The sequence below is a fragment of the Lissotriton helveticus genome, chromosome 6 (genome assembly GCF_964261635.1).
Source record: "Lissotriton helveticus chromosome 6, aLisHel1.1, whole genome shotgun sequence".
NCBI lineage: Eukaryota > Metazoa > Chordata > Amphibia > Caudata > Salamandridae > Lissotriton > Lissotriton helveticus.
Window position 1 is genome coordinate 1,054,106,126 of NC_136067.1, and position 25,896 is coordinate 1,054,132,021.

Here is a 25,896-nt window from a genome sequence, read left to right on the forward strand (position 1 = left end):
GGACCCCGCACCTAAGTGGATGTTTGGGAGAGGCCACCTCACCCTCAAAGACCTGAAAGAATCGTTCATCCAGGAAGGATGTCAGCCATTCCAGGGCCGCGCCCGACACGCCCATGCCCGCCAGACGTTGTAATAGCGTGGCATGGTTAACCGTGTCGAACGCGGCGCTGAGGTCCAATAAAATAATGGCGACTTTTCCTCCCTGGTCCAGCACGGCTCTGGCTTCTTCCGTTACCGCTAGGAGGGCGGTTTCAGTTCCGTGCTGAGGACGAAACCCTGTCTGAGAGGCACGCAGCAAGCTATTGGACTCCAAATAGTTCACTAGGGTGTTATTAACGTGCCTCTCCAGCAGTTTGCTCAGCCACGGAAGTAAAGAAATGGGCTGGTAGTTTGCCAAGTTACTCTGGTCAAGGTTGGGCTTCTTCAGCAAGGCCTTCACCATCGCACACTTCCATGGAGGTGGAACAGATTTAGAGGTGATAGATGTGTTAAGAACGTCTAAGATGACCGGACGAACGACGTCCATGACCTTGATGAGGGTCTGAGGGGGTGCTGGGTCGTTGGGAGAACCAGAAGTAATCTTAGGGATCAGTCTGTCTAGTCCAAAGACATCAAGAAGTGGAATTTTGTCGAGCATACAGGGGACAAAAAGGTCAGTGGTTGTAGGGAAGGAGGATTCCATATCATCCTTAGTGTTACTGAATGAGGAGTATATGGTCTGGATTTTTTGGGAGAAATAGACGGCCAGATCGTTACAGCGGTTTTGGGCGCCTTCACCAGAGGGACGCTCGGTGAGAGGTGAAATGAGGGATTTAGCTATTTTAAAAATTTCCTTTGGGGCATTTGCAGCCGCGTTAATTTTCCCTTCATAAAAGAGAACTTGTGCCACCTTTATCTACATTTTATAGAGCTTTATAGCGGACCTGTACTCGGCCTTTCTAAGTTGAGAGTGGTCCTGCCTCCAGGCTCTCTCGAGTTTAAGGCAGGCTAATTTCATGAGTCTAAGGGCCGGTGTATACCAAGGGGCAACTTTAGGTCTTCTTATTGATTTACAAAAGTGTTTAGGAAGAACCTGGTCAAGGGTGCTAGAGATCCAATTATCAAAGTTACTAGTGGCCGTATTGGAATTAGTTGCCTTCCTAGGAGGATCTCTGGCCAGGGCGGCTTCCCAGTCAGGGAGGGAAAGTGAGGGCCATTTCCTTCCCAGGTGCTTTGCGGAATTTGGAGAGGAGGAGGGGGGGGTTGGTGCGCCAGGTGAAAGGTATTAAAAAATGGTCGTTCCAGGGTAGTGGTCTAGGGGTCTCCACCGTGAGATTATCTATATTACTGTAGATGTGATCCAAGAGATGTCCCTTATTATGCGTTGCATGAAAGCCCTTTTGACATAGGTCAATGGCTTGCAAGTTGGAGCGGAGGTTATTGGCTGATGTGTCGTGGGGGTCATCTAGATGTAAGTTGAGGTCCCCAAGCAAAGTGAGATTAGGCGAGGTCAACGCGACACTTGCAGCGAGGTCTGTTATCTTAGTGATAAAATTGTTAAGGGCCCCGGGAGGGCGGTAGGCTAAAATGCCAGAGAAGGTGATGGTAGGGGAGAGTTCTAACGAGAAGTGAAGACTCTCGCAAGTTGGCGTGGTGGTTGGAATAATACGGCATCTATAGCTGTCTCTGTATATAATAGCCAAACCGCCACCTCTCCCAGTCTGGCGGTCCAGTCGTTTGAGCGTATATCCTTGAGGAGTGACCCACACTGTAGTCGGATCATTGTCTGACTGGATCCAGGTTTCTGTTAAAAAAAGAGCCTCAGGGTTGAGCTCTTCAATCAGCATGTATAGTTCAGTATAATGTTTCAATAAAGACCGACAATTAAGGAGAAACATTCTCCATTTCTGTACAGGGGGCGAATGACTGATGTATAAGGAAGGTAGACTCCAGTCACAGTCTTTACAATGGTACTCTGTGTTAGTGGGGAGATTCGAGTGACAACATGACACATTGGCAAGGGGTCGTAGGGCGAGGAGCGAAGAGGAGTTATAAGATAGTAGAGCCCCTACCATGATGACAATTCTGTCCCAGAGCGAGCAGGAAGCGTATGGACGCGGACTGGCGCAGACTGGCTTCTCTTTGGCGCCTCTTCGGCGCGTCTATGGCGCTACCGCTGCGCGGGACGAAGAGAGCAGATATAGATTAGGCGAAGGGGGAGGCTAGCGCGTCACCCTCCCAAGATGGCCGCCGAATGTGGAACAACCAGGAAGTAGTGCCGCTTTTACCTCCCTCCACTACAAACAGCACTGGTTGCTGCGGTGGACCGGGGAGTGGGCAAACAAAGCTACAGGTAATTTAAGAACACAGTTTTTAAAACAAATAGCAAAACAATTAAAACGCTTGCAGCAGTCTTAATTCACTGCCAAGCGCTGGCACAGCGAAGTTATCAGATCAAGAAGATTATGTATCTTCTCTAAGATCACTCGCAGCTTCTTGCGCATTTGAACATATCTCTTATGACCAGGTGTTAAGAGACCAGGGGCCAGATGTAGGTAAATCTATTTTACCGACTCATAAATACCGAATTTTACCGATTCGGTATTTATGAATCGGTAAAATAGAAGTACTGAGATGTAGGTAAATCCAGATGTGCATTTACCGAATAAAAATACTGATTCGGTATTTTACAGAATCAGTAAATTTACCGATCGGTAAATTTACCGATTCTGTAAACATATGCCCCCTACATCTCAAATTCCATTTACCGGTCGGTAACGGCCGAATTCGGCCGTTACCGACCGGTAAAAGCCTACCTACATCTGGCCCCAGATCTTGATGCGTACGAATAGTAAAAAGGTTCAAGAGAAACTATGGTCTACTCCTGACTTATCCTTGAATGCCGCGATTGATATTGCTAAGTCAATTGAGCATTCAGAAAAGTTTGTTAATGAGATTAGGGGTAAGGATAAGAGTGATGTTTTTAATGTAAATAAGGAACTGAAAGAACAGAATAAGCCAAGGTTGACTTCCAGTCAAAGGAGTTACACCTCCAACAAATATGATACTAGTCATAAAAGTACGAATCAGTATAATGAGAAACGGGGTCATACACTGTTGTGTTTTAGATGCGGTAGTAATTCGCACTTAGCCAATTACAAGAATTGTCCTGGCATTGATAAAGTTTGTGCTAAATGTAATAGAAAAGGGCATTTTACTAAATTCTGTAAATCACCACCAAAGAAAGTTAATTACATGCATTATTCAAGTCACGATGATTTCCGTATGGGTAATGACGAGAATGACATCAACACTGTTATTAATGTATTTTGGGTTGATGGCGTTTCCAAAGTCCCATCTTGTATCGTCAAAGTAGATGGTATCGAGCTAGACTTCTTTGTTGATTCCTGTGCTTGGTTTACTATTATTTCCCCGCAAGATCTTTGAGGACAATTGGCCTGGGAGGTGTTTAATATCACCGGATGTATCTCCTGGTGGGTATACGGGCCATAAAATTGATTTAGTGGGATATTTCTCAGCTGAGTTGGACTTTGGCAAAAACCATGCAGCAAGCAAAGTTTATGTGACAAAAAGTGGGAAGTCACTACTTGGATGGCCACAACAATTTGATTTAGGAGTTAAGCTTGACCCTAGGGCAAATCCGCCTGTATTTGCTGTTGAACCATCTACGTAAAATAGTGATGTTTTGGTTGAGATGCTAAGAGGAGAATTTCCTGAAGTATTTAGTGGGAAATTGGCCAAGTATCTTGGGTTTGAGCACACTATCAAGCTACACGAAAATTCTGTTCCCATACGACAGAGTAAGAAATGTCCCAATTTCTTTTCGTGGTAAATTAAAAGATTTGTTGAAAAATCTATGTAATGATGGCATAATAGAACCTATTGAATCCTCACCGTGGGTTTCTCCGATTGTGATTTCGGTCAAACCTTCTGGTGAGCTCAGATTGTGTGTTGATTTACGCAGTGTGAATCGCTCTATTTGAGTGGATGCCCATCCCTTACCTAATTTACATGAGATGGTTTCCACTTTAGCGGATGCGAAAGTTTTTTCGTGCATTGACTTGACTAGTGCGTACCACCAAGTGGTATTGTCGGAAGAATCTAAAAATATGACTTCTTTTATTACTCCTGAGGGTCTCTACAGGTATTGCCGCATGTCTTTTGGTCTTGCGAGTGCAGCCTCTGTCTTTCAGAGATTAATGAAGGATACCTTAGACGGTTAGGATGGGGCCGTCACTTTCCAAGATGACATCTTGGTATATGGGAAATGTGACGAGGATCATGATCGCAATTTATACCGTGTTATTGCTGCGTTAGCCAAAAAGGGTCTCACTCTCAGGTTAGATAAATTTAACATCAAGGCGAAGGAAGTTGAGTACCTGGGTCATACTATCAGTGGGGATGGTATTAGGCCTAAAGGGAAGCATATTAAAAGCATTGTGAATGCACCCTTTCCATCTTCTAAGGAACAATTAGTGGTGTTTTTGGGCCTAACTGAGTTTTATGCTAAATTCATTCCTAACTACTCAGTCAAGGTTGATCCTTTCAGATGCCTACTTAAGAAGAATGCTGTTTTTAAATGGTCTGGAGAGATGTCGGTTGCATTTAATGTACTGAAGGAGTTTATTGTCAATGCTCCGTGCCTAAAACCTTTCATCCCTGGGAAGAAATGTATTGTGATGGTGGATGCAAGCAATTTAGGACTGGGTGGAGTTCTTTTACAGAGCACTTTAGAAGTTTCCTTTGGGGGACTGAGTTCGTAATTAAAATGGACCATAAGCCCCTTGTGTTTCTGATGTCCCCGGGTGGAGGTAGGTCTATGTCGGCGCGGTTGGCAAGACTTTCCTCAAGATTACAATCCTTTCGATTCAGTATAGAGTATGTCCAGGGTAAGGCCAATATCCACGCTGATTGCATGTCCAGGTTGCCCATTGTTGATGAAGGTGTGTTTCAGTAGGATGATTGTGAGGTAGCGTTTACTGCTCGGGATGTGAACTTGATTGGTAGTGATAAGCAGGTCTTGAGGGAAGAAATATGGATTTCTGAAATGGAGAAAGATATTGTGATAAGTGAAGTAAAGATGTTTATTGTTCAGGGTTGGCCTGAGACGAGGAAATTGTCTGGGGAGTTAATGAGCTTCGCTAAGGTTAATGGTGAATTAGCTATTGAAAATGGCATTGGTCTAAGGGAAGATAAAATAATTCCTCCTTTTAATCTGAGGCGCACCATCATGGAGATTGGCCACGAGGGACATTTGGGTAACTCTTTAACGCGAAGGCGTATTAAGGAAATGTTTTGGTGGCCGGGGATTGATTCTTCTATTGAACAATTTGTACGACTTTGTGGTAGTTGTGCAAACAGTGACAAGTCTGCTTTTCCTTTGCATGCTGAATCTATTCCTGTGGAATTTCCAGATGGGCCATGGAGGAAGTAGGGCATTGATATTGTTGGGCCTTTTCATGTGTTGCCTAAGGAAGAGAGTTTTGGTATTGTTTTGATCGATTACTTTTCTAAATGGCCTGAAATAAAAATGGTAAAAGAGGTCACATCTCAGAGAATTATTGAGTTTTTAGATAGCGTCTTTTGCAGAGAGGGTATTCCTCAAGTAATCGTCACGGACAATGGTCCGCAATTTATTAGTAAGGACATGGAGTTTTTTTTCAATAAGTGTGGAATAACTCACAAGAGGATTGGTGTTTTCCATCCTGAAGCAAATGGACAGGTGGAACGCTTTAATCGGGTGGTGAAAGAGGCTATTCAGCTTTCTGTTAAGAGTGGTCTGAATTGGAAGAATGCTTTAGGTTCCATGCTTCTGTCTTACAGGACTTCTCCTAATTCGGTTACTTTAGTCAGCCCGTTTGAACTTTTGAGGGGGAGGAAGCCTAGTACTACTTTGGTTCCATGGTGGTTAAAAGGGAAAGTCTCAAGTAGTAAATGGAATAATATTGATTATGGTGTGGTAAAGGAAAGAGTTGAGAGGTACAAAGGTAAAATGAAAGTGAACATGGACAACAAAAGAGGTTATTTGAGCAAGCAAAAGGTGGTCATTGGTGATTTTGTTCGAGTCAAAAGAAACATCAATGTATCTAAAGGATCTCAATGTTGGTCGGATCCTAAGGAGGTTATTGAGGTCTTTAATAATGCTGTCAAAATAGAAGTTGGAAGTGTGTGGAATTTTAATAGGATTTCATTGTATAAAGGATTTGATCGTTCTGTCAAAACTGCAAAAGAGTCCGAGTTGGGGAAAAATTTACGATCTTGTGCTTCTCCCAAGTCTATTCCAAGTTGTTCTAAAGAAAATGTGGAAAACCAAAGGGAGAAAAGGGAACATCATGTGCCGGATAGGTTCAAAGATTTTGTTATGACTATAGAGAAGTAAAAAAAAAAAGGGGGGGGGGAGATGTGTTGCATATATATTGTTAGGCATCTATCTTCCACGTGCACACTGTGCTCGTGGAAGATAGTGTTCTCTTTAAGAATTGTTATGTTTTGCATAGGGGAGTTGGATCACAGGGAGAATGTTATTCATTAACTGTTTTGCTCTGACTTGCGAAGCCGCATTAAACCTTCTCTCCTACAAACATTTTTCTTGTTACTGTGTTATTTACTGGTCTTGACTTCTCTACACATGGCATCTGAATTTCTAAAGTAACTGATATAAATGATAAAGGGGTGAGGAGGAACCAAGACGAGACTTCAGTCTTGCTGCATCACACCTACAAATGTTGATGTGCAAGAAGGAAGGGGAGGCTCTCAGAATGTACAAAAACTCATATAAATAACCTGCCTTGAAATAATGGATGAGCGCCTGAACTACTTCATTGAACATAGAAGAAAAATAACTCTGGTCTTGGCTTTCAAAAACATTACAGCACTGATATAATTAGTGTGCTTCAGCACTCCACACTCACTTGTAGGTTGATTATTATGCGGTCTCTCCTGAGAATCCTGAAGGTTTGGTGTGTAAAGATCTTGACTTTCTTTAGCTCTTAATGAAAAGACAGAACTTGCAATCAGAGGACCTGTATTAAGAGTAAAAGTATCAAGATAAGTTACATATAGGATTGCAGAAATAAAATGACATCCAGATTATTTCATGATGAAAGGAACCATAAGTAATACTCTGCAAAAAAACATATGGAACTCATTCTTTGTACTGAGAAGTGTAATGACTATAACCCAAGGGCACACTTTATCATATGTGGTAAAGTGCAAATATTACACCAATACCCACCACTAATGTGTAACTCTGAACATTCAAATTCGGTAATGAGAAAAACCTAAGGCACGATGCTTGTTCACACTGCAACAACTTCCAGACCACAGGACAGCCGCATTTAAGGATGCCCACCGTTGCACCAGATATTTATACCATAAATTGCTCCTGCACGTAGTGCAAGAGGAGCTTTGAGAGCAAAAAGCACAGTTACACGTCCGCAACGTAGTACCGTCATCACATATGTGAGTCCTGAAAATAAACTGTAAAAATGGGGGGTCCATTTCCAAGACACCCATAACACATTTCCCTAATGCACTGGGAATTGTCGGAGTCCATTATGGTTTGGGGAAACGTTTGTATGTATAGTAGCATTACCATGACATTAATTAACATAACATTAATTAACATGTTTGTGAACTCGATTGCATTTATTTTAACACTGGATAATGTAGGCCTCGATTTCACAATGGATGGTGCTGCTTGCAGCCATCTTTTCTGTATGTGGTCCTCTGTTTTTTTTTCACTCTGCACACAGACTATTCGTATATAAGTAACACTGTACATGCTGCTTTAAGATGTAATGTCACTTTCCCATATATAGTATGTTTCTTTCTTTAGAGTTCGTTTGCAAGGTATTCCACTGAGAGTTAACTGTTTCAAGGCCTTTCCTATTGTGACCACAATGGTTTCTCATGAGAACCTGTGCTTGTATCACAAATAGCAACATGTATACAAACGATTTCTGTGTCTGAAAGGCATCAGGGATGGGAACTGCATTACGTGAATTTGATAGATAACGCGTAATAATGAGATTTTAGAAACTGTATTGTTTTTTCTTTGACCTCAATAGTCCAAATCGCGAGACCCTCCCTTAAACAACTGTATTCATGTAAGTCTTCATCGTATTCTGCAAATTAAAAGAAAGTCCATTCCTGAGGGTTGTCTGCTCGCTCTCCTCTGATCTTAAGGAGGCTACACTATGTCGGCATGACCTATGATTTTTAACTTTGATTTATTCTTTAGAGCTGAACTATACTTGCTTCTGCTTGTCCATTTCCTGCATTTTATTCTGAGCACCATTCTATTATATGATAATTGATTACCTGACTGACTTTGACTATTTCATTTTGTTTTCTATAATGATCTGAATCCTTTAATAAACCTCTGTGGTTCTATTTTAATATGTGTTTCGTCCTCATGGTAAAGTCTAACGTGCTTAACTATTTACATTGTTCTTTGCATTATAATTTTGAGAAGCAACATCACCATTGAGGGAGTTAACACTGCTCCAGGTCCATCAGGAAAGCATTATATTTGACATAGGTAGGAAAAGTGTTAACCGTCCCATACAGAAGAGACACAGGAGGGTACAGAAGGAAAGGACCCCGGATGGCCTCCCATGATTGGGCAGCCCCTGTGACACCATCTCCATCGGCTTAGGTCTGCTCAGGAAAAGGAATCCGGTGAGGACTACGCCATCAGGAACACAGACCACTGCCCACCAAATATGTGGTTGTGGATGAGAGAGGACAGACGTGACATCTGCAACTTTTTGCAGATGACCCTACAGTTTTTAAATGAGGCCTTTAGTCACAAGGAAGAAGTAGTGCTCAACAGTCAGTGTTAAATATTGGACAGATTTGTACAGTGATTTCATACTTTACTTGGTCAAGTATCGCAACTAGGGATTGAAGTTAGTAGCCAAAGGGCCTATTTATGAAAAACATCTAGCAACATTTTTTAGGTAATATACTAGGACAGTGGTTCCCAAACGTTTGACTCCTGAGGACCCCTATTGACTCAAGACTGGAAGTCGGGGACCCCCAGCAATTTGTATGATTTAAATTTCAAACATTAAAAGAGTAATTCGAAAAAATTTCACACGTGTGCACAAAAAACAAGTGCTCAAATCGATAAGGATTTTAGTATTCTATATTGAAAGAATTTGCAAAAAACGAAAAGTTTTAATGGGAAGGTTGGCGCGGCATCTCCGTGACTAACTTCTGAATGGTTAGTTTTATTTCACAGTACAAGGCTTCTGCTCCTGCCAGGGTCAGAGTGGAGACCTAAAGCAGCCCTGGCAAATGTTTACAGACCAGTCCCCATACAAAGGGGGCTTTGGGAGGCTCTCCCCCAAAGAACATTTAGGAAACAATGGTGCATTCTACAACACATGTATCATTATATATTGAATTGTATTAGCTTTTAAAGAATATTAAATGATGACCTTACTATGCACCAGGATACAGCAATCTTTGTTGTGGTTCTTCAATGATTCCCTAATTATCACCCTTCAACAGTGCCTCTCATTTCTCCAGAGCCCCTCAGTCACATGTATTTCATTTTATCACAGCGCTAGCAGTGGCAGGAATGGTTGACAGGCACTAAGCAGAGGGAATACGAACCACACTTTGGGCCTGATACACAAATAAACTTTTGTGTAAGTTTACTCTTTTTTTCAGTATTCACAAAGTACAAGTAAATAGTAAGTTTATGACTGCGGATAGTCCACAGGCGGGTTGGAGTACTACACACATAAACTGACAGGACTATGTGCATCGACGGACCAACTTCTTTGCCATTTCTGTATTACTACTGAAATGTAAATAAAAAGTCAAGTTATTTATAGTACACTTAATCAATAAACCTCTGCCTTACCTATGCCCTTCTAATGTTGGCAGATAGGGAACTGAAACGAAGGGCGCTAAATTGAGTTGTATTCGATCAGATCATCTCATCAAATGAAAATTACATATCACATCACATTTTCTAAGTTTGTTTAGGTTTATTGAAGCAACTTCTTTCCCTCTCTTCTAGCTGGTGTTTTTTTTAAATGAAATGTTAATGACCATTATCTTATGCAGTGGACAACGAAATACAAAGAATATTGCCAGAGTGATCCTCAAATCTAAAAAAATAAAAACATCCAAACACGCCGTCTCGTGCCCCGAGACTTTTGAATTGCATTTCTGATATGGCCTGGTGCAATTAGCCCCCAGAAAAGATCTAAGAACTCACCTCTTCAAACAATACTTCACTGACTAAAAACTACTGTTCTCTTTTATACCGTTTTTATTAATATATTTTATACCACCCCGTGGATGTTATATATATGTGACGCTCTGCTGCCCTGTGGCTAGGTCTATACAAATAACATGGATACAAATAAAACTATAAATAGCACTGCATCAATCAGGGTATTTAAAGCACTCCAAAGATTGTCTGAAAGCGGGCTTGAGAGACATGGTGATAAAGTGATGTACCTAAGATTAGACAGTGTAGCTGGGTATAAAAGATGGAATTCAAACTCTAGTCTTGTGGATAACTTATACATTAATCATCACACCATGTATAATCGAATGAACGCTTGCAGAATTTTCACAGGAAATAGAAATATATCAATTATTTATGCTTTTATTTATGTCTTGCATTTGGACTTTTTACTATTTCATATGCTTGTAACTACTAGGCATCATTCTTAATAAATACAACTTTACTCAAACTATTCCGTTGATGAATGGCTTAATCAGCCCTGAAACTATTGGAACCTATGACTACTTGGTAATAAACAGATTTTCGTGAAGGGTGAGGCGACCACTTCAATTTTTTAAATGGTTTACGTGGCAATTGATTTTATGATTTCTACAAGATGACTTCAATTTGTTTGTTGCACATCATTTGGAGATTAAACAGTAAGACAGTAGTGTATCCCAAAGGGAATTGATGGCTTTGTGACTGGCTGAGTGAGAGAGGTATGTAAGCCTCCTGTTTCAGGAATAAAGATTAGCTGGCTTTATTGTTACCGCTGACCAAAATGAAGCCGGCCATCACAGAAACCATTTCTCTCATGCATTTGCTGCAATTGGCTATATGTTTATCAGTATCTCTGTACTGCTTGACTATAACAAGTCATCAATTTCAAGATGGTTCAGAAGGCCACTCCTATTTTCCTGAATGAAATATTAGAACTATTTATTTCATGGAAGCTTCTATGTCTGCGGGCAAATGGAAACATAGCAAAATTAAGCTTGAAAGGCAAACACAGTGAAGATTTGACTAAAAAGTTTGCTTTTTCATCTACACTATATGATGTGAGCAAACGTGCTATTCCTTTAAAAAAAGGAAAATGGAATAAGGGCAATTGTCAACAATGTAACAATCGCATGTATGCTTTGTGTAAAAACAAACCTGATCAATCCTAAAACTCACAAACCGGAACCACAATCAACAGTAAAAATACCCGAGTTGAAGGTTTCCTTTATGCTTTCACGTAGAAAATACACCCAGGCTACACATGATCTTGTTTCCCCATTGTGCATTACCCTGTGCATTTTGTAGCACATTACCCGTTTCCCTTAGTGCACATCAACCCGTGGTCCACTCTTGCAGAGAACCCAGTATTCCCCTAATGCACGAGACACAGTACTTCCCTGCAAGACATTATTCAGTGGTCCTGGGAGTCGTATCAACAGGTGCTCTCCTCCGTCACCTCACCCTATGTTCTGATGATGCACTTCAACTTGTGTCTCCTGATACAAATCGCCCGGTACTCCCCAAATACACATTCGTCTGTGCGCCTCTGGTGCACATCACCCCGTGCTGTAGTAGGGCACAACAGATTGTGCTTCCTTGGTGCACTTCACTTGGTGTTAGTTATCAGGGCCTTACTGCGACATAGGTCCAAGGCAAGGGTGTTTCATGTCCTGGTGAAGGTTCTTGTGGGCACTTTTACAGGCCTCCTGGCTAAACTTAAGGCCTTTCTGCTTTTCATTGCAGAGCACATATGACTGTCACAAGAAATTGAGGGCATCATTCCTGTAATCAGTGTCCAAAATTTACTTTGACCCCTCTACAATGTCTGAGATTCACCACCCTGCCATTACACTGACTACACATAGCTTCATCCACATATACCAGCACCTTGCTCATAGGATTAGAAAAACAACTTTTATAATAAGTGTAATTTACCAATATGGTTTAAAAACGAAACTATTCGAGAATGATTTATATTAATGTATTTTTATTTTATTTAAGTTTAAAGTTAGTATTACCATAATTAATTGGAATTATTTTAAGTAAAATGAGTTAGTTAGTGTTAAAATAACATTACTTATGATATGCATTATATTTGATAGACTATAAACCAATACTTTTCAGAGTCAGTATTAAAATAGTTGAAATATAATTAAATTAAAAATAGATACTTTCCGATGAACGCTGGGGCTGAAGCAGCGTCACAAGGGTTAGGGAGACAGAAAGAGGTGGGATGGCATCATCCACTGGCTGGACTGGAAGGGGGGGGGGGCAGAAGTGGATCTTGTTTTGTTCCTAGGCTTACTTCTACCAATTTTTAATATACTATTGTGGCCTCTATTAATCATTTTTCTGTTACTCGCGATCCTCTATGGTATGTCTGGTGTATCAACTGTGCAAAACTCAATTTTTTTTAATAAGAAAATAGATACATTAACAGGGCTCGAAAAATCAAAAAAATATGTTACTAACTAGTAACATTAAAAATCTCCAGCTTGACCAAACTGTAATGTACTTGACTTATGTCTCCAAAAGCTGAGCAAATGTGAATCTTTATTGCTCATTCACTTTGTGAGCAAAAAAATGCCTTTAAAGCTTGTTTTCTTGTCACATTTGCTCTGCTTTCAGAGACAGAGGTCATACGTCAGTTTGTCTACCTACTCGCCAGAAAGGGCAAGTAGGACCTAAAAATAGCTTGTCCTGAATAAATCTGGCCTCGCCATATGGAGCAGTTTTTCGACCCTGATTAATAACATAAGGTTAAGCATTGCAGTATGCATATAATAATGTTTATAAAGAAATAATTTGAAGTTAAGCTACGAATTCCTTTAATACAACCCGTTAATTTAATTAGTTACATTTGCCAAATTATAAAGTTAGCATCAAGATTAGGTCAAGGATATCATTTTTTGATGTAATAAAAAACAAGGTTAGAATTAGTATTAAGGGTCAGAGTGTGTGTTTACTTATTGCTTTAATTATCTGAAAATATTGGGGCATATTATCAAACCTCGGTGATAAAATTATCGCCGCTTTATCGGCAGGAAACTGCCGATAAAGTGGCGATAATGGGCTTGATAATATGGTCTATGGAATTCCAATCCAAGCTCATGTTAAATGTCTTTCACATCTAACATGAGCGTCGATTGGAATTCCATAGAGCATATTATCAAGCCCATTATCGCCACTTTATCGGCAGTTTCCTGCTGATAAAGCGGCGATAATTTTTTCGCCGAGTCTTGATAATATGCCCCATTGTAATTTAATGTCTGCTAAGAGTAACAACACGTTTTAATGGTTTTGTTTTCGATAAAATATTTTTTGCGTCAAAATCAGCTCATGGTACCTAGAACTAAAAAGAAGAAATGGGGGAAACACAGCATTCTCAACGGCTGCAAGCAGGCTTTGGAATTCCCTGCCGCAAAGCTAGGGGGTTATCCCCCAGCTGTCAACATCCAGGAAAGCACTTAAGACCTGGTTGTACACGCTACAGACTTCGCTCTTGAATTTTATAGGCTAAGATTGGTTATCTGGACAGCTCACTACAGCACCTTGACGCCCATGAGTAATTGCCACGCTTTACAAATTGCAAATCAAAATCAAATCAAATCAAAGTTAGCATTTTGCCATTATGCAGACAAAAACAAACATCAACAAAAAGCCCAGGTAGCGTTAATTGAAATATAAGCTGATTAAATAACATTTCAAAGAAATTTAGGAAAATACATAACATTATGGTGAAGTTTCGGGAAAGACAATAAAGAAAAAATTTGAAGGAATTAAAGTGGACAAACAAAAGGTGATTGCATTAATAAGGATAGGCAGGTAAAGTAAAGTTGAGACGAAGTAAATTAAAAGTATTGAAAGTGGAGGTGGTCTAACAAGAACATATAACAGCCATAAACTCAAGAAAACTGTGCTTGTTCACCTGTACAAATAATGCTCACACAGGCGGCCGTTACCAGCAAATCATGCCAGTCAATGAGGAGTCTTACTGACAGGTAGCAGATTGGCTAGCTGCCCTGCGTTTTTCCATTGTACAGAGGCCTATGCTAATGATCTATCAATAGAGAAACTCACCACATAGGGGTCGATTCCGATCCGGTAAAATCCCCGTCCGTACGATTCGTATCCGGAGCCGTTTCTGTACGACTCGTACACACACCGTACGACTCGGTGAGTACGATCCAGACCGGGTGATCGGGACGCTATTCGTACGGTCCACGTCAGGTAAGGGCGATTCGTACGGAAAAACGCACAATCACATACACACCGTACGGCACGTACCCCCCATGATCGCAGGGGTACGGCGCGTACCCCTGCGATCATGGGGGGTATGTGCCGTACACCCAGCGTACATGGGGTACGTCCCATACACCCACCGTTCATGGGGTACGCACCGTACCCCATGTACGCTGGGTGTACGGCACGTACCCCCCATGATCGCAGGGGTACGCGCCGTACCCCTGCGATCATGGGGGGTACGTGCCGTACCCGGGGGGGGCGTTCCGTACCTGTTTCGGCGCGAACTCTGCGTTTACGACTGTTTTCAGCTCCCGTAGGAAAAGGGTCGTACGGTGCGTACCCGACACGAATCGTACTTGCTGGGTCGTAAAAACCAGCCGCGAACCGTTGTGACGTCGCGTACAGCGGGTTCCGAGTGAGACTCGTACGGAGATTTGAGTCGTACGGAGTCCTGTACGACTCGTACGGAGTTCGGCACCTGGTACGGATCGTACTTCGTCGTACGTACGGGACGTCTACGGGTACGATTCGTACGGGGAAAAAACGCTCCGTACGACGATTCGGAGCGCATTTTACCGGATCGGGATCAACCCCATAGTGTAGAGATTTACTTCTTCCTTTTAGTTTAGACATCTGTGCAAAACGAATCAAAAACTGGCAAAGTGCAACTCTACAATCACGTAATGCTTAACAGCTACAGTGTGCAAAAACACAGCAGATACATTTTGCGTGTATTGTTTCGCTGTGTTAATGCACAAGAAACTATGAAATGCATGGGCTTGATGGACAGCCCATCTTAGCAATGGCAAACTATGAAACAGATGAAAGACAATAGACATATGGGGCTGACCTAAACCCCACCCTCTGTCTCTCTCTACTTCTTATTCTACTTTTTGTGAAACTGGTGACAAGAGGTTACCAAAAACCTACAGCAGTCTACAGCTAGACCTAAAATAAAATGCTTTGCTCAGGTACGTTCTTGTACCCGAAATAATCTTTCAGGAAAAATACTGACTGCATACTTGATCATTATTCCCTAACATACAAACTGCCTATGTGAATTCAAAATAGAAAACATTTGAAAAAAACTTTATAAGGTTGCCCTAAATTATGCCAACGTCCTGGCATGGTATCTGAGTTCTATACCTTTGTTCCAGCATAGCACTGTGATGTATTGTGAGGAGAAAGTAATGGTCTTTTAGTTTCCACTAAAAACGTCCTCATCTCTCGCAGTCTTGCTGTTCTTTTGCACGTGTCTTCTTTTGACGTCCCCTGCAGTTATTTCCCTTACAAATGTGTACGTGTTTATTTAGAACACATGAAATTCTCTAGGACTGTTACTACGCAAATGCAGATTAAATACAAATGTCCATATGTGGCCATTAACTAATCTAACATATACATTTTCTTGAAATTGAAAAAATCCCTTTTACCATTTACTGAAATTCTAAGTGCTAAAACACATGGTAATGTACATTTTACAAATAAGAGCTCCTAGTTCTAAAAACGTAAATATTGAAACCTAAACAGTGTGGACAATACACTGAGCTGCTGCTGTGAGAAGGGGGATATAACTAATTCATAACTCTTCCAGTGACTCAGGGGCTCATTATGATGGCAGAAGGACCGTGTGGTGCCTGCCACGTTGTGCATGGAAATGCACATTGAGGCATTTTGGCATTGCAAACGGTGCTGTCCGCAATGTTAAAAGGCCAGGATGCGCCCGCCAGTATGGAAGGCGCATCTTAATAGGACTGGTGGGACCGCCGCACGTCTGGCGGGCGGTCCCAGCACCGCGGTGATGGTGGGCAGACCCGCCATCATAATGAGCCTCTCAGTTCCTTAAGAAATAACATCTACATTAAGGGCCTTATTACGAGTTTGGCGGTCTTTGGCTGGGACCACCGCGGTCCCAGGAAGACCGCCAAGCCCATGGTGCACCTGCGCGGTGGATTACTAGTTCAATCCAGGGCGGACAGTGCTGCGGCAGTGGTATGCTAGGCTCATAGGACAGCCTAGCAATCAGACTGCCGCCGAGAGAGACTGCAGCATGTTCCTGCGCGGTGTGGCATGCACCATGTAATGCATGCCACACCGTGCAGGAATGAAGGTGCAATTCCAGGGGGGGGAACAACAGGTGGCCCAACCCAAAGCACCCCCATGGCCAGATTTCGCTGGGGGCTGCTAGGGCCCACTTACCTGCATTTCCACAGGGTCCCCACCATAGAATCGGTGGTGAAAATGGAGATTGTGATATGCTCGGCAGAGCCGGCACCACCAGCATATTCACGCCCTTTGAAGACCACCGCTGCAGTGGGATCCTTGATCCCGGCTGGGACGGTGATCTTAGGACCACCCTAATCGTAACAAGGTCCTAAATGTATACACATGAGGAATGTTTAATATTTGTCACATAGTGTATTTTTTGGACTGATATGTTCAGTCTCTTGGCACTAAGACAGACAACAAAATATAGCTGAAATCCTACAACTAGGTTGAGCAGATGAATTTAAGACATGTATTGGCAAAGCCAATAGGTAAGGGTTTAATGTGCTATGGCATGCAGAGCTAGCATATTAGAGCTGCAAGACAATTGAGAGGCAGCCAGCAAGAGCCTATAGAGGACTACAGTTGTAAAGTATTTCCTCATGCAGTTCAATGGGTTCTCTGACAAAATATTCATGTAAAAAATATAGATGTAAAAAATAGAGATGAAAAAATATAGAATGCAAAAATATCAACTCCCTATACTTAAACAGGTAAGTACAAAAATATTGAGAAAAAAATATCGATGTTAAAAATATAGTTGTACAAAATATCGATGTAAAAATATATTTATAATAAAATAAATATTAAATATATTTAATAATAAATTTTGTTTAAATAAATTAGATTTAAATGACATTTTAACAAATAACAAATAAATGTTAAACACACAATACATAATAATAAATATATATATTTACTATAAAACAATTATTAAACTATTATATATATATATATATATATATATACAAACCAATAACATAAAATATATTAAAAAAATTCTATTATAAATTAAAACATTAAACTATTTAGAAATCTTTACACTTAAATTTACCACTACAGTCAGTGCAACAGTATGGAAAGTGTTGTATAGTGGAGGGGTAAAAATGACTATTCCCACTCCAGTGAGTGCAACAATAGGGAAATGTTTGGATAGCGGAGGGGTAAAAATTACTATTCCCACTCCAGTAAATGTAACAGTAGGGAAAGTGTGGGATAGTGTCGGGGTAAAACTTACAATTCGCACTCCAATGAGTACAACAGTAAGAAAAGTATTGGATAGCGGAGGAATAAAATTTACTATTCCCACTCCAGTCAGTGCAACAGTAGGGAAAGTGTTAGATAGCAGAGGGGTAAAATGTACTATTTCCACTCCAGCCAGTGCAGCAGTAGGGAAAGTGTTAGATAGTGGAGGGGTGAAAATTACTATTCCCACTCCAGTGAGTGCAACAATAGGGAAAGTGTTGGATAGCGGAGGGGTAAAAATTACTATTCCACTCCAGTGAGTGCAACAGTAGAGAAATTATTGGATTGCAGAGAGATAATATTTACTATTTCCACTCCAATAATTGTAACAGTAGGGAAAGTGTTGGATAGCCGAGGTGTAAAAATTACTATTCCCACTCCAATGACTGCAACAGTTGGGAAAGTGTTGGATAGCGGAGGGGTACAAATTACTATTCCAACTCTAGTGAGTGCAACAGTAGGGAAAGTGTTGGATTGAGGAGGGGTACCAATTAATATTCTCACTCCAGTCAGTTTAAAATTAAAAACAAACAAAATATTAACAACAAAAATATTTAAAAAGGTAAATAAATAAACAATTATATAAATGTTAAAAATTAAAATACAAATATATTTAATAACACAAATTTTAAAACACAACATATAATGGTAAACGCATATGACACATACTTACAAATATTATACTAAATAAAATAAGAAATAATTTTCAAACAAATAATTATTTTTATTAGAAATTATTTAGAAACAAAACATTAATTATTACATACATTTACTTTTTTATTTCTTGCACTATAACACCACACAATTCACAATCCACATCTAAATTAAAAAAATATTTACTCACATAATTACCAGAAATATTATTAATTAAAAAACTAATTAAAACTCATCACATTTAATAAACTTCCCACACTTTACCCCTCTAACCCCCAAAAACCACAGCTAAAATTAAACTGTAAAAAAATAAATAACACAATTAAAACTTATTTTCAATTAAAAAACGAATAGTACCCACCCTTTACGACTATAAAAGTAAAGCCCACACACAAAAAGATATAAACAATTATCCTAATTAAATATCCATTAATTAATATTAATGATCAAGTAATTATTAATTAATGAGACATAAATGACTTCCCGCCCTTTACCCCTATAAGCCCCACAACACTCACCTAAAATAATTACACAATTCCGATAATTAATTTACAATTAATTAATATTTATTAACAACTAATTATTAATTAAACATAAATTACTTCCCACCGTTTACCCCTATAAACCCCACAACCCGCACCTAAAAAAATTACACAATTACCATAATTTATTAGCAATTCATTAATATTGATTAACAACCAATTCATAATCCATTATTAATAAATTACTTCCACAAGTAACACTATAAAATCTCAATTAAATAAATAAAAATAATCATACATTTATTATAATTAAATTACTTCCCAACCTATTCCCCTATAAACCCACAACCCGCTACGGAACAAAAATACGCATAATTTAATTGAAATAAAATTGATAACTACTCAAATTTTAACACATATATAAAACATAATTCGTATACAAAAAAATACATCCCATACATTTAAAATATATACTAAGTTACATAACACTAATTAAAAAATCGATATTTTAAACAACTATATTTTTGCAAATGATATTAATGACTTCTATATTTAAAAAAATGATATTTCATACCTTAAAATATTCTTGCTGTCGATATTTCTGACTCACGATATTTAGGACTCAACATTTCTGTAGATCAACATTTCCAACTCGATATTCTCTCTGCACATCAGCTCAATGTAAGCCTTTGAATGGAACCCAAACAGCCAACAGCATTAGGTGAGAGATCATTACTCCATGGGGCTTAACCAAGACATGATTGACAAAGTCTGGAGCCAATAGCTGAAAGAGGCTGGAGGAAGAAAGCCAATGTTTGAAGGATGCAGACCTCAAACCCACTTTGTCTATATTGTTAGCCACTGGTCAGTTTGACAGCTACTCTAGCAAAACCCGGACCTAATGACAAAAGGTTTTGAGAGCTCTCCTATTACAGTGATTTGTTCATCAGTCTGTTTCAGTTTTTTGGAATAAAATGTTACATTCCTTTGTGGCCAGCAGAGAGGCAGGGCATCCTCCAGCTGTGAATGGTTGTATGTTACACAAAGATTAGGCAAAACTAGGCAAGCATAGGGCTTCAGCAGGTTTGAATAGTTCTAAATGTTAGTATGTAATTAGCGAGCTCTGATGGTCTATCACCAAATATACAGCAAACATGAGATTAAAAATAGAAATGACAGGAGCAATGCTAGGGTGCCCTTGATCTCGTCTGTTCTATTTTTCCTAATTATTTCTCAGTCAGCTTATTGGCATTTACTGCTGGTATCTTTATATGGTCGGTGCTGTCTTAACCCTTTCCTTTATTTCTTTATCTCTCATTTCTTTCATCCACTTTTCTTTCTTATCTTCTGCTTTTTCTCCTCCCTTTCTAGTCTCCTTCTCTGGTTTCTGTATCCTGCTCTATCATTATTGTCCTCCTTTCTCTGTTCATCACTCCTTTCCTGCTACCCCACTCTACCTTTATCCCTCTAGCGTTTGCGATTACCCATATCCCTGTTCTCTTGATTGCCTCGCTCTCCAGTCGCTGACATTATTCTTCTAACTCCCCTTTCTTGTGTTCTCACTCTATCTTGTCTGTCCCCCCTGCTCCTCTTCTTCCCTTTTACCACATTATGCCTGCTCTCTCCCATTCATCCCTATGTTCTATTTTTCACTCCCACTCCCCTCACCTACCTTCTCCTCACTCCTCTGCTCCACACTCCACCATACTAGTGCCCATTCTCTTTCAATCTCTCGTGGTTTTCTTCTCTTAATTTTAATCTCTTCCTCTATGCTGTTCTCTTCATCCGCTTTTCTTGTTCTGGTAGCTGCTTCCTGACATGAACCCTCCTTTACTGCGCTCTGTCCTATACTCCCAGTAGTATGTATGTATGTATGTATGTATGTATGTATGTATGTTTGGATTTATATAGCGCTTATAACCCAGGGGTCTCTAAGCGCTTGGCCTTGGGAACCCGTCCTGGCTTTTCCCTGTGAGATAGCCCCTACAGGGCATCCCCAAGGTGAAAGCCAGGCATCCCGCCGCGGGGGGCCGTTGTGGAGATTAAGCAAGCTTAATGCCCAGAGTTGCAGAGTGTGAACCCATGATTAGGTCAGGCACCGAAGCGAGAATTATCGAGTCCGTGGACATTTGAGCTTGAGACCCTGCCGCGTCGGGAATTGAACCCTGGTCCCGGGTCTGACCTCTGCTTCAGGGTCTGCCTGCTCTAACCAGTGAGCCACACTTCTCCACTAGTCCACTGGCCAGTAGTGCTGCCTGCTCCATTGTTTCCCAGGCATAATACTGGCCAGAGCTAGGAATGAGGTAGCATCAGCAGGCTCTGTTGGAGTCAGTGCCACTATCGCCTCTTGTCCATGTGCAGGTAATACTCCCTTGGGAGGGAAGGAAGCAATAATGCAACACATTTCAATGACAATGGACTATGGTCCAATCTCATGTGAGATACCTTTGTAGCTGAAACATGACCACTTCCTTACTATGCAGCCATTCAGTCACTCCAATGCATTTTAAAAGAAAGTTCAAGTTGGAAGAGGATTCTTCTATTAGGGAAGTTTCACAAAGCAGACAAGCTGAGAGTCAGGTTTGGTGGCTCAGTGGACTAAAGCATCCACTCCAGGATTCTGTTTGACCTCGTGGTCACTAGTGCAAATCCGAATTGGTTCCATTCAGCCGTTAATGTTTCTGAGGTCGATAAAATAAATACCATTGAGTTGGGTAAAAATACACATGCATCATTCAGCGGCAAGATATCCCAATGAGAGAACATCTGCTTTCCAAATACACACGTTATGCAATGAAAGTTTATGCTACCATGTTCCTCGTTAACGGTCCATGGACTCTAAGTAAGGCACCACTGATAGAAAAATACACAATAAATGAACAAATTTTTCAAGATGGACCAAGCAACTGAGACAAGACATAATCAGAATGCTAAAATGCTAATCATGCATTATTCTATATTTGTAATTTGTAATTGTATTTATATAGCACTTACTACCCCTGACGAGGTGTTAAAGCACTTTTCATCGAGTGGCACGCTACTCTGAAACCCAAAAGGGATTAGTATTGAGAAATTTGAGCAGTGGACATGCGAGTCTGTTAGTTGGATTGAAAAGGATAATGGGAGAATAGAAGAGGGAAGAGTCTAGGAAGTGTTTATTGGGAGATCATAGCAGTAAAATGAGGTTTGGGGTGAGATTAAGGAGAGATGGAGGAAGGAAGAATCTCTAGAAATGGATTCGGGAGATCATAGTACTAAAATGAGTTTTAGAATGAGTCAAAGGAAGGTTAGGTGAAGGAGGAATTTAGATGGGTTGTTTGGGAGATCATAGAATTGGAAAGAGGTTTAGGGTGATCCAAGGCGGGATAGAGGAGGGAAATGTCTAGAAAGTAGTACAGCGACTTACCCAGTGAAATCAAGGCCTGGTGAATTTCATTCATCACATTCCTATACAGTTCCTTTTGCCACTCGTGTAACAGCCTCCACTCGTCCACAGAGAAACAGGCAGCAACGTCGTGAAATGTAAGCAGGGTCTGAAAGAGGTAATCCAGGCCTTAGGCACTCTGATCAATTAGTCTACACAAACACAAATTGTCATGTTAAACTGTTCATTAACAACACTCAGGGAAAAGCAAATACCACCCAAACACCAACAGATATGATACAAGATAAGGCGTTTTATATCTGCAGGACCAACTTTGAATTACTCTATATAAAACAGCATGGCGATTTCTGCTGCTACTAAGATATTATCAGAATGTGTAATTAGGGGTCAGATGCACAAAAGACTGCATTTGCAAAGCCAGTCAAACCAACTTTGTGTATGTGCATTGTACACCCTACTGTCATTTTTAAGTCGAGCCTAGCGGCAGCGTGCATGTACTGCTCACTCTGCAAGACTGCTGTAGTAGAGTATGGGAGAGAAGCTGCGTCTACTCTCCACCCGTATTTTTCATTGGGTTGTGTCATTGTATTTCGTAAATACTGCCTTCAGATTTCTTAATAGACTTGTTAGTCCCTCCTTAGTATGGCCTTGTCTTCATTTGTACCCTCTTATGGCGACTGGCCCTTTAACTTCGGTTGTTACATGGGACCTGTTATTTAGTTTGTAAGCACTATTTACTTTATTGAGTTGCTCTTACTGCTGGCCGGAAATGCGCTGCTTCAGCTGAAACCACTTGTGTTTTTTTATGCAGCACGGCCCCCCCGTGCCTGCTTTCAATCACTTTAACCCCGCATTATCTTGTCTGTTTAAACCCCCCCACCGAAGTAAAATGGATTTAGAAATTATAAGCTAATTAAGTCATGTGAATTCCAGGTAGCACATAATCCTGTGCTAATGGGCTGAAGTGGACAACTGCATATCTGTGCTACATGTCATCTGTACTAAAGCCACCTGATGGGTTGTTTTCAAAAGCCTGTTTTATTAACATCACCACCACCACCAACAATGCTACCACATACACCACCACCAATACCTCCACCACCACCAATACCACCACCACCAATACCATCACCACCAATACCACCACCACCACCAATACCACCCCTAATACCACCATTATCACCACCAATACCCCCAGCACCATAACCACAAGTACCAGCGCCAATACTAATACCACCACCACTACTCCCACCACCACAATACCACCACCACCAATACCAATACCACCACTGCCAATACCAATACCACCACCACCACCAATACCACACCAATACCATCATTACCAACACCACCACTAATACCACCATCACCAAAACCAATACCATCACCACCAATACCACCACCAGCAATAACACCACAACCAATACCACCACCACCAATACCACCACCACCACCAGTACCATCATCACCAACAATACCACCACCACCAATACCAATACTACCACCACCAATACCACCATCACTAATAGCACCAATACCACCACCAATGCCACCAACACCACCACCACACCATCACAATACCAACACCACCAATACCACATCAGTACCACCACCAATACCATCAATATCACCACCAATACCACCACCCACCACCGCCAATACCACCACCCACCACCAGTACCAATACCACCACCACCACTGCCAATACCATCACCAACAATACAACCACAAATACCACCGCCACCAATATCATCACCACCAATACCATCACCAGAACCAATACCATCACCACCAGCACCAATACCATCACCAATACCATCACCATCAGTACCACCACCGCCAATACCACATCACCAACAATACCACCACCAATACCACCACCACCAATACCATCACCAATACCAATGCCGCTGCCAATACCTCCACCACCAATACCACCACCAACACCAATACCACAACCACCAATACCACCGCTACCACCAATACCACCAATGCCACCACTAATACCCCCAATACCACCACCAATACCATCAATACCACCACCAATACCGTCACAAATACCACCAATACCACCACCACCAATGCCACCACCACCACTAATACCACCATGACCACCACCAATACCACCACCACCAATACCATCACCACCAATACCACCACCACCACCAATACCACCCCTAATACCACCATTATCACCACCAATACCCCCATCACCATAACCACAAATACCAGCGCCATTACTAATACCACCACCACTACTCCCACCACCACAATACCACCACCACCAATACCAATACCACCACTGCCAATACCAATACCACCACCACCAATACCACACCAATACCATCATTACCAACACCACCACCAATACCACCATCACCAAAACCAATACCATCACCACCAATACCACCAACAGCAATAACACCACAACCAATACCACCACCACCACCAGTACCATCATCACTAACAATACCACCACCACCAATACCAATACTACCACCACCAATACCACCATCACTAATAGCACCAATACCACCACCAATGCCACCAACACCACCACCACACCATCACAATACCAACACCACCAATACCACATCAGTACCACCACCAATACCATCAATATCACCACCAATACCACCACGCACCACCGCCAATACCACCACCCACCACCAGTACCAATACCACCACCACCACTGCCAATACCATCACCAACAATACAACCACAAATACCACCGCCACCAATATTATCACTACCAATACCATCACCAGAACCAATACCATCACCACCAGCACCAATACCATCACCAATACCATCACCATCAGTACCACCACCGCCAATACCACATCACCAACAATACCACCACCACCAATACCACCACCAACACCAATACCACAACCACCAATACCACCGCTACCACCAATACCACAACCACCAATACCACCATCACCAATACCACCATCACCAATGCCACCACTAATACCACCAATACCACCACCAATACCATAAATACCACCACCAATACCGTCACAAATACCACCAATACCACCACCACCAATGCCACCACCACCACTAATACCACCATGACCACCACCAATAACACCACCACCAATACCAGCACCACCAATACCACCACCAGCAGTACCACCACCACCATCAATCCCAATACCACCACCTCTGTGCCTCTCGCTTCCTAGTAATAGCAGGGGCACTGTACAAGACCGGAGCTTCGAAGCTTCAGCCGAGACCATCCCTCCCTCCCTCCATGCCTGCCATAGAGCACAGTCCGCCCTGCACCAGGAGGTGAAGCCAGGGCCTTACTACAGCTGGAGTGTTTTTATTAGGCTAAAGATAGCAATGACATACCGCTATGCCACGCTGCACACTCAAATCACGGAGAAGACTGGAAATAGCTCCCCACCCCCGCTCTTCCTTCTGAGCTATGACAGTGTAATCACAGAGCGCTTTGTTAGTGTTTATAGCTCGGAATATATGTAACTCTCACTTCATACTTTGTGTGTGAGTAATTTACAACACTTACACATATTCTTCACTGTACTATTTATCACTAATTTGAAAACGTCACAGG

The 25,896-nt window shown here is 41.3% G+C and overlaps 1 protein-coding gene across 2 annotated transcripts in view; it reads right to left on the reverse strand.

Annotated features, from left to right (window-relative positions):
- Nucleotides 1-25,896, reverse strand: part of LOC144763254 (uncharacterized) — a 121,467-nt gene that overhangs the window by 69,564 nt on the left and 26,007 nt on the right. For both annotated transcript variants that reach the window (XM_078648693.1, XM_078648692.1), the window contains exons 2-3: nt 22,331-22,457; nt 6,912-7,022 (exon numbers count right to left, since the gene is read on the reverse strand). In XM_078648693.1, the coding sequence (XP_078504819.1) occupies nt 6,912-7,022; nt 22,331-22,457 (238 nt within the window). The remainder of the gene's footprint in view (nt 1-6,911; nt 7,023-22,330; nt 22,458-25,896) is intronic.